The 10,719-nt window shown below is 33.9% G+C and overlaps 1 protein-coding gene across 2 annotated transcripts; it reads left to right on the plus strand.

Annotated features, from left to right (window-relative positions):
- Nucleotides 1–327: 327 nt before the first annotated feature.
- LOC122402947 (ras-related protein Rab-11A) lies at nt 328–8,017 on the plus strand. Of its 2 annotated transcripts, XM_043406152.1 has the most exons (5): nt 328–661; nt 2,125–2,320; nt 2,521–2,795; nt 3,082–3,238; nt 5,452–8,017. In XM_043406152.1, exons 1-4 carry the CDS (start codon nt 622–624, stop codon nt 3,216–3,218), a joined length of 648 nt encoding a protein of 215 aa, XP_043262087.1. In that variant the 5' UTR covers nt 328–621; the 3' UTR covers nt 3,219–3,238; nt 5,452–8,017. The 2 variants fall into 2 exon arrangements, with proteins under 2 accessions (XP_043262087.1, XP_043262086.1); XM_043406151.1 differs by lacking the exon at nt 5,452–8,017 and having other exon boundaries at nt 3,082–3,363.
- Nucleotides 8,018–10,719: the final 2,702 nt, after the last annotated feature.

Consider the following 10,719-nt stretch of genomic DNA (forward strand, 5'->3'; position numbering starts at 1 on the left):
TTCCTCGATAAAAGGCGTCCAAAGTATTAGCGTTGAATCTCTAGACGTTGGGACAATTCCCCAGCTAAGTTTATGCCATCTATATTATTAGTAATAAGTTCTAATCGCCACACGTAAATTAAATCCGTATTAGAGCAACATTCAGGCGAGAAAAAGCTAGTTTACGAATAAACCTAAAATTTCAAAATAAAATTCTGCCCAAATACGCCACCTACCAGTCGATATTTCAATCTCGATTTCAATTTTCCTTTCTCGATCTCGTTTCGAGATCCGCGTAATTTATGACGCGGAGTGTGCGCGTGCGCGTGGCAGCCGCTTATTGCGCATGTGCAATACATCGGTTTGGAGGGGCGTAGAAAGGAGGCCATATTGTACAGTTAAATTGAAAGAACGAAAATAATTATATCATCGTACTATCGTGCCCGTTCTCCTTTCTGTATTTTAACCGTGATCATTCACGAAGAGTGTCGTTCGTTTGTACCGTGTAAAGCAGCAAAAGCACGTGGCCTGAATCATAGCTCGTGCCTATTTGTAAATAACTATAAACCTAAGTAGTTGTATCCCCCAATACCTAAGCACTCGTCCGTCACTCTACCGAAGGGGTTTTTTGCTCCAGACGAGATGGGCACTCGGGACGATGAATACGATTATTTATTTAAAGGTAAATTTATTCAAATTACTTTCAGACTGTAACAAACAATTTTTTTTTTTGACAAATATTTAGTCATTGGGACATCTCTCTGCCCATGAACACATACACGCGTACACACGCAGAACATATACAGTTTGTACGTGTGGCTGGTGGTACGATTGCCCTGCATAATGCGCCTTGTATGATTTTAACTCGTGTATATATGTGTGTGCTTATGTATCGTTTTAAAATCAACAATTGTCTTCGATAACACGAGGGCTGAATTAATGACGAATCACCATTGACACGGACGTAGGACGAGTTTAAACGATGACATCACACACTATCACACAGAAAAAGTCAATTGTCGGCCATCAATCTCTTCGAAATAAAACATTCGGTTCATTTGTTTCTTGTTTTCTGCACGACTTTTAAGAAATTCACAATTTTTATTACAATTATTCTTTCACAGTAATTAGAAGATTGTTATGAAGTGACACTGATTTTTGCACGAACAGAGAATTTTTACCTTTGTTGAAAATGGAAACAAGTTCCATCCGAATATCAAAGAAGCTTTGGGACGTGTTTTATGAGAAACAATGAGTTTTAGGACCATTTAGAATCATTTTGTATGCCCCTTGTACTAGCAATACTTGAAATTTTCATTCCGAAGAAACAATAGTCCTTTCGCTGACGTTTCTGTTCTAAAAATATAGTTATACGGTAGAACATACTTGTTGGTACCTTTGTTTGACATGTTTTGTAACGATCGATGGATTCCAGATGATTTGCAATCATTTATTTCCACTGCGATACTTAGATTTTTCATTCTGATATGACAATCATTTTTTCGTATACAAAGAGTCAATTATCTCTTCAAAATATTTGTCTTATTTATTTTTAGTTCTCCTACAAGACTCGAATGAAACTTGCAATTTTTATTTCGATATAACTGTAATTAAAATAGTAAGAAAGAAGTTTTGCAGTAAAAAAAACTTTTTCTGAGATATTTAGTAACCAAGGACGAAGAAATAGGTTTCAAACAACAGTCCACAGTAAAAACATTATTGGATCCGTTAACACTTTGACTGCCACGCCGAAATCACATTTTTTGCTTAAATAAGAACCACCAAGCATTTCAAGTTAGGTTATAAGTTTGGTATTTTGTATTTTAAATCTAAATTGAGACCAAATAATGAAACTGTTGAACTTTACATTAAACTTTGACCAATTAGAAAAATTACTATTTGTATGCGCAAGATTATTGATTAGAAATGCGTTGACTGTGTAATAAATTGGAAATATCGACTAGGAACAGTATCGAACAACATTTAAAACTGTAGTTTTTCAATTATGCTATTTCAGAAAAAACTATGTTCGATCCATTAGTAGATAATGAAAGAGAAACGTCCGACTGCAAAGTGTTAATAAAATAATCGTCTGGATTAAAGGTGCTCGACTACTGAATGAATAAATTTTCTTTTTCGTTTCAGTGGTTCTTATCGGTGACTCTGGCGTAGGAAAAAGTAATCTATTATCACGATTTACAAGAAATGAATTCAATTTGGAGTCGAAGTCAACTATAGGAGTTGAATTTGCGACACGAAGTATACAGGTCGATGGGAAAACAATTAAAGCGCAAATCTGGGACACGGCTGGACAAGAACGTTACCGTGCTATTACATCCGCGTAAGTTGAAGTTATTAAAACCAAACTAAAAGTCTAATGTTATTGCATGCAGTTAAAATCCACAACTTAACACGTAAAATACAAATACATGCGTCTCAAGTTTTAATTCTTGCAATTGATATAAAGCAAATAAAGTTTAAACGTTGAAATTGATTGGTAAGAGAATTGCTTGCGTAATTAACTAATCGTGTGAATATTAGGTACTATCGTGGTGCAGTGGGCGCCCTGCTGGTCTACGATATTGCAAAACATCTAACGTACGAAAATGTGGAGAGATGGTTGCGAGAGCTACGGGACCACGCTGATCAGAACATTGTGATTATGTTGGTTGGAAACAAATCAGACTTGAGGCATCTACGCGCTGTACCAACTGACGAAGCAAAAACATTCGCTGAAAGGAATGGCCTCTCTTTCATTGAAACTTCTGCATTAGATTCTACCAATGTCGAGACAGCGTTTCAGAATATATTAACAGGTGAGACGATCCTCGACTTCAAACAGAAATTTTTTATTCTCAATGTATTATAATTCTTTGAAGATTGGAAGGTCATTGTTATTTGGGCTTCGTTTAGCAAACGAAAGATTGGAAAATTTAATTTTTGTTTAAAATGTCTATCGAAGAAGCTTGATGATGCTTTTAACAGTTCCATACTATGTGTGTGTGTGTGTTTTATAGAAAATTGTTTATGTATGGTGATATTTGTTGTGGCAATAAGTGTTGAATTTGTGGATGCAATGCGATAGAGATTTGAATGTTGCAGAAATCTACAGAATCGTATCGCAGAAACAGATACGTGATCCTCCGGAGGGTGATACGATTCGGCCACAGAACGTAGAACCTATCGATGTTAAGCCAACGATGAATTCGGAGGGAATGCGTAAGCAGTGCTGCCAGTGACTTGCCTTACTGCTTAAAATGTGTGTACACGCAAAACACAGTATCGATATCAGAAGAGTTACGCTCTTAATTAATTACGGATGATTTCTAAGAGAAAGTTTAGTCTATGGTCCAGTAAAACGCGGAAAGGAAAAGGAAAACAAAATATACATGAAAGTTTCTGGGATAATTCTTTGTACGATAGCATAGTTTTAATATAAGAAAACTATGGTTAGTTAATTATATAAATGTTAAGTTGATTTGTAAATTGAGTTAATTTTAATCGTACGTCAAAATTAAATATTGCTAAAGACACTTTTATTATGTATTCTTTCTTCCAGTTGTTCTTACTGATCTTCAGCTTTCACTGTCGCGACTTTGTTCACATAATACAGAATTATTGATTTAAAATTTTCTGCAATTTCGTAGAATTTAAAATAATAGCTTTATAAACTGCAATAGGTTTTCTGTCGCCGTTTCAAATCCTCGTGATAATTATATATTATCGTGATATTTTGTACGTTCAAGTAATTCTTCATTTTTTTTAAGTAACGAACCTTCGATTCTAAGTGATATTTTCGTTTGGCCGAGGACGATTAATGAAAGAAGGTCCGCATAGAATATGGTAAGATTTCTTTTCAATCATACGTCTCGAAACTATTTTATAATCCGTTGGTTTCCATCAGTATTATTTTTCTTTTTACACATTTTACACCGTGTATCTATTTGTAACGCGTCAGTGTGGTCCGCGAGCAAGTTAACATTTAAGAAATATTTATCAAAAGAATAGCTTTAAACGAAGAAAAAAAAAAACTTGGAAATCGCAAATTATTTTCACTCGAATTATATAATTTCTGTGCAAAATGACTCGCATTTCTCTTTTTTACAATGTATATACGAACACTAAGACGAATTATTTTAGATTAAATAATCGGATATCTTCGAATTCTTCGCAAGAATCTCCAAACCGAAAAAGATTTTATGTAAAATAGCTTTTTGTTAACAATTGTATACGAGGTATAGTAGTGTGTAATAAATATTTTTCCCGATCAGTTATCGAATTGCAAATTGTGCAAATGTTCAAGCGATAAGTTTTCTTTGCAATTCTTTACGGTTTCAACTATACGTATAGTTTCTTACTTTTGGTACTTTGTTTCTGTGACATCATTTATTTTAAAACAAGATAAAATTGTTAACTAGTGATTGATTAACTGATCGATCGCATGAAGTCTTTTTTTATTATAAATTAAATATTTTACTGCCTCAAGAGTGAAGAATTTGGTGTCAATCGTCAATAAAACTGCGTTAAATGCTTTCATACTGTTTTCAGCAATTCTAACAAAAGAGATTCATTCGGATTTTAACTATTTCTATGAATTTTCTACTCTATTGCATTAGTTTATAACTATCTTTTGCAATTATAATACGAAGGGTTTATTACGATTTTAAACATTCTACCGCATTGTTATTAAAATATACAGTATGTGCTACAATTAATTGTCTAAAGTTTGATTGTTAGTAAACATAAGTTTTACAGTAGAAATCAATAGTCTCATGTAAGAATAAACTGTCCAAATAAACGAGAGAAAGACAAGTAAATATTGTCATTATTTTTTAGACTAAAGACTGAGGGCGACTATGATGAAAATATTGTTATAAACTGTTGAATTTTAGATCGAGGTTTATTGACATTAAAGTTTTGGATTTTTAATGTTTATTGATATCAAACTTTAGATTTTCAATCAGTTATTATTATATAAATATATAATATTATTAATTATACGATACTATATAAATTAATAGTTACTTGAAATAAGGGTCTTGAGATATTTTAATTTGGAAGATTTTCTTTATTTAAGAAGCTGGAAGATTACTAATCGTAATTAAATAATACATATAGTACAATTTGGAATATTTCAACAATAAGTTTACAATTCAATTTCAGTTTCAAAACTTAGAAAAAGTTGATTAACAAAAGGGTGAATTTGAGATCTGATATAATTATAATTTCCATATCTAATAAGTAATTCATGTACTTCTTTCTATTGTATATAGTAAAATTTTTAATATCTGAACAATAAATAATTTGATTTCAGTTCAATTGCAAGAAGCTTAGGAAAACAATTTCGTAGAACCTGTATGCATCCTAACTAAAAGAAAAGTCCGCCTTTTACTGTGACCGATTCCATAAATTTTCATAAATGACAAATCACGTGAAACGAAATAATGTCAATGGCGTTAATTCTGTTTGCAGAAGGACATACAAAGAGGCAAAGGAGAAAAGAAAAGTGGTCGACGGTAAACGTAACAGGTGCATACAGTACAAGAGTCAAGACTATTTACGATTATAAGTATAAACGACTAAACTTTTCCCAAATAATCCCGGCCTCGAGGGCCCAAGTAGTCGACCGCTGAGTCTACTTGGAAGCAGATTAAGTAGATAAATGCGCGTCCCAGCGAGCCGTACTTAAGACTATTCTTTTACATCTTCATTAAAACGGTCGCTTGGTTTCGATAAAATGCAAGATACGGGTTTTGCACTGTGAAACAACCCGTCTTGCAGACCACATTTACTCCATTGTTGATCAAGCTTTTCTACACAAAAATTGTTTTCCTCTGATTCTGTACTATAATCAAACTTATCGTTGAAATATTCAAAATTTTACTGTACGAGTCATTTGTTTTGCAAAATTCATTTTTGTGGAAACTTTGTTCGCAAGGAGTTGAATGTGATTTGCAAAATGGGGAAGTTTGATATGCGTAGATTGAGAACGCAAAACCTGTACCAGCTCCAAATTTCCTTTCGCCGGATGAGTGGATTTATTTTCTTAAAAAACTGAAACTGTACTAAACTAAATATAATTAGCGTGCTAACAATGATGAGGAAATTAAGCTTTAGGAACCTTTTTCCGGATTATTTGGGAAAATCTACTGTAATCTCGGCACTAGGAAACGATGAGGATCGGGGAATTTAGCGACAAGTTACACGCAATAGCAGATGAACATACGTGTTCAAGAACATCATTGGAAATACCTATGAGAAACGAATTACGTACGCACTATATCCTTTTTGGAGAATTCATTCCCCCTAAGTCCTATTTCTGTAACTTTATCTCTCTGATATTTAAAGGATAAATCAGTGTTGTATTACTTGGGCTTCTTCGTAATACATGTGCAATTCTATCTTCGACGTGCGGATGAGCAATTTGTACGGGTTTTGCACAGGACTCTATTTTTTGGGAATCAAATTCTCCTTTTCTAGAATCACGCCGACCGTTTGGAAGTCAAATTCACTTTAGCGAATTAAATAAAAGAATAAATTCGATGTCCAAAGGGGGTGGATCCGGTTCGCAGGAAGTTGAATTTGGAGTGCAAAATCTGTATAGAGTAATTATACAGTAAGATGCTGCTGAAACGTTCGTCTGAACCTTTGAAACCATATCGTACCGATTCTAGGAACAAAGATAATGGATTTCCTGGATTATTAGAGATTGTAATATAATATGAACAATTTAACTTACACGCAACACGTCGAATAATATTAAATATGTAAGTTTGAAAAATTGTTAAGGAATATTCTAGTCCAAACTTCAATTATTTATTTCTTTACAATTCAAAAGAGAAAAAGTATGAAACTTTTTGCATCAGATTTGGCCTTGTATTTAACGAATGTACACAATCATTTCATGTAAAAATATTGAAAATTGTCGAAGATAGAGTTGTTTCAGTGGAGACCCCTTTCCTCGAACATGCCTTCATAGTTTCTACGATTACTATTGTTCTGCTCATCTAAATCGAACAAACTAGCAACCATTTTGTTCAGTAAGAACGTGCCTACGGCCGGGTACCAAAATTGTCCAGAAATAAAACTTTGTCCTGGTCGATGGGGACACGTATACTGAAGAATTTTCTGTAAATTTCATGCCAATCGATCAATTAAATCTTACAAATTATGGTAACTATTTTAGAAAAATGTGGTTTCGAAAAAATCGAGTTTAAAGTTTAACACAGAAATGTGTATGACTTTGTTGTTAAAACCGACTAAAAGAAGAACCCTAAATTTCAACGATTTATATTTAAAATAAAATCTTTTTAATGATTATAATAACTGAGGTATGGTTTCAAAGTTTGAATGAACGTTTTGGGAACAGCCTATATATATTATAACACGTGAAATGTTGCGATTAAATATAACAGATGCACGGCAATAGTGAAAGAAAAAGAAGCTTTACGATTGAAACGTTACAATTTAAGAAAGCAACGACAACAGCTTGGAAATCAGGATAACACTTTATTGTTGCTCACTCTCTTGCTTTTGAATTTGCACCCAGTAGCCATCGACCTTGAAAAGTGCGATAAAGAGCTTTGCCTCCCCTCCTCCTCAATGATCGCTTTAAAAAGAAATTTTTTTTTTAATTAAGAAGGTATTCCAGTCTGACAACATATACGCCCTTCTTGGTGTTCATAGACACCATATACAGGGTGTTCGACCAACCATGGGAAAAATTTCAATGGTAGATTCTGGAGACCAAAATAAGACGAAAATCAAGAATAGCAATTTGTTGATTGAGGCTTCTTTAAGAAGTTATTAACGTTTAAAGTTCCCTCTGTAGCGCGTGACAGTGGTTCTCACTCAGCGTGAGAGACTCTACTGACTGACGTACCGACAGCGTTACAGTTTTCCGAGTGAGAGCCACTACCGCGCGTGCGCAGCTGTTCTCGAGTTGCAAACAACGCGTATTTTGGTGGAGGATCTAACAATTTTCAAACGACCATAACTCTTGCAATAGTAAAGGTATCTCATTGAAAATTTTTTCTGAGGCAGAGTCCATGAGTACCTACAAAAAAGTATTGGACAACTTTTCTGTAGTTGGTCAAACAAATTTATTAGAAATTGGAAACGAATTTTTCAGAAAAATCAACAGATAGTCCTCTTTTTCAGCGAAAAAAAGATTTCAAATCATTATAAAAAAATTATTTTTGGCTACAGGGGTTAATTACAATAATTTTTGATGATTAGACATACCCCCAAGATTCTACCCATTTTCTAGAAAAAAATTCAAGAAAATGTGAAATTTTTCGACAAAATTAAAAAATTTCAAATCAATCTGAAAAAAATTATTTTCGGTTGCAGGGGTCAATTACAAGCATTTTTGGTTAATACACATACCCCTGAAATCCTACCCAGTTTCGAGAAAAAAATTCGAGTAGGTACTGAAATTTTGAGAAATTAAAAAATTTTAAATCATACTAAAAAAATTATACTTAGTTAGAAGGGTCAATTAGAAGCATTTTTGGTCATTAGACATAGCCCCGAAATCCAACCCACTTTCGAGAAAAAAATTCGAGTAGGTATTGAAATTTTAAGAAGAAATTAAAAAATTTCAAATCATGCAAAAAAAATTATATTTAGTTAGCGGGGTCAATTATAAGCATTTTTGGTGGATAGACATACCCCCGAAATCTTACGCACTTTCGAGAAAAAAATTCTTTACCGAATGTCTAATGTGAGGCCAGAAAAACCCCCTAAAACTAGTCCAATTTTCAAACGACCATAACTCCTACAATAGTAAAGTTATCTCATTGAAATTTTTTTCTGACACAGAGCTCACGAGTATCTACAACAAAGTATTAAACAACTTTTCTGTAGAACATCAAACAAATTTATTAAAAATCGAAAACAAACATTGACAGGGGGTAGTCCCCTTTTTTGGCGAAAAAAAAAGGTTTCAAATCGTTCTGGAAAAATTATTTTTAGTTGTAGGGGTTGATTACAATAATTTTTGGTCAACAGACATACCCCCAAGATTCTACCCATTTTCTAGAAAAAAATTCGAGAAGATGTGAAATTTTTCGACAAAATTAAAAAATTTCAAATCAATCTGAAAAAATTACTATTACTTGAGTAGGTTAATTACAATCATTTTAGGTGAATAGACCTACCCCCAATATCCTACTCACTTTCTAGAAAAAAATTCATTACGAACGGAACTTTAAACGTTAATAACTTTTTAACAAAGCCTCAATCAACAAATTAGTATTCTTGATTTTCGTCTTATTTTGGCCTCCAGAATATCCCATTAAAATTTTTCCCAGGGTTAGCCAAACACTCTGTATACATATTTATCGTTACGTTCGATAGTTCGAGCTAAAAATCATCGAAGTTTTCGAGAAAAATTTTTCTATAATTTCGTTGGTTTTACCCAATCATTTAGCACACATATTTTCATGCCCTTTTATTCGAAAATGAAACAAACGAGAATTCTTCTAAAACTTTAAACTGGAATACCCGCTTAAAGAGAAATCAGAGTCGAAGAGGGAAAAAAATGTCGTTGTAACGCACGGGGGGGCCTCTGTCCGTGCATAAAGCGTAAAAGTACGGAAAAAAATTCTGTCTGCGTAGATACGTTTTTTAGTGTCTAATAAGTATTTGCTTCGATGTGTGTGTAGCCGCAATGTAATCTGTTATCGTTACGAGTTGTATCTTGATGAATAAATAGAGAGTGAGTAAAACGTTGAAATATTGAGATGTTTGACGAGAATTTTGAAAAGGAAACGAGTCTTTTTAAGGGGGGCACATGCTTTAAAAGAATTGAATTTTTCGAAATCATTTCTACCAAACTTACAAACGATTGGGAAACGTTCTGTGAAATAATTTGCGTTCGAAACGATCAGCTTTCGAGGTGCAAGTATTCTTTTTAGAGGTAATAGTTGAATACGATCAAACACGGTGCGTGCGAAGTATTGTCCAGACGAAGGCATGCTTTCCATCCAATTGTATTCCCCCCCACACCCCCCCCCCCCCCATATTTTGTACCCTTAGGTTATGAGACACGATCCTTGTCTGAAAAAAAGGTGTGAATTTCCGGTTACGCTAGTAAGACAGGAACGAATTTGTACGAAACGGAACTTAGAAGATAAATTACACACCGTTATAAGATCAGTTTTATTCTCCGTTGATTTGATATACATATATATAAAAAAAAAAAAAGAAGGGATGCCGAATCTCGCGGTGAACGCGGGGCTTTTATCAATCAATGCTTTGTACTTTATAATTTTATTAATAAAATCACTTTTGCTTTGAACACACATGTACACGTGTAATGAACCAATAAATTTATAGGTAGTTAACAACGGTGTTCTCGAAGGTACCGTTCTTCCGCGAGAAGAAGGCACAGTGTGTTTGTATCCCCACTCTTGCCGCTGTCCGCTGATTGGCTGTCACCGATCTTCGTCACCGTTCTCGACCAATGCCTGTGAGTCAGCGGACTGCAGCAGGAGTGGGGATTGTAAACACGCTGTGCCTTCTTCTCGTGGAAGAATGGTACTTTCGTGTTATTCTATTCTGAAACAATACTTTATTATTTAACGATATTCATTGATCATTTGAATCTTAGAAATCCAGATAATTGCCGAGTAATCTGATTTCTGTATTTGTTGTTTACATTCGTAAAAGTAAGAAATTGATAGTGGAAGTTAATTGAAATTGAAGTCAGTCTCTTCCGTTTCACCTAGATCTTTA

The sequence above is a fragment of the Colletes gigas genome, unplaced genomic scaffold (genome assembly GCF_013123115.1).
Source record: "Colletes gigas isolate AHSC1104 unplaced genomic scaffold, ASM1312311v1 Colletes_gigas_Sc00042, whole genome shotgun sequence".
In the NCBI taxonomy this organism is placed as follows: domain Eukaryota; kingdom Metazoa; phylum Arthropoda; class Insecta; order Hymenoptera; family Colletidae; genus Colletes; species Colletes gigas.

Excerpts from the sequence above, each read along its gene's own strand:
- LOC122402947 (XM_043406152.1), top strand. The coding sequence starts at position 622 with ATGGGCACTCGGGACGATGAATACGATTATTTATTTAAAG. Across the intron at positions 662-2,124 it reads ATACGATTATTTATTTAAAG|TGGTTCTTATCGGTGACTCT; the intron begins GTAAATTTATTC and ends TTTTCGTTTCAG. Across the intron at positions 2,321-2,520 it reads TACCGTGCTATTACATCCGC|GTACTATCGTGGTGCAGTGG; the intron begins GTAAGTTGAAGT and ends TGTGAATATTAG.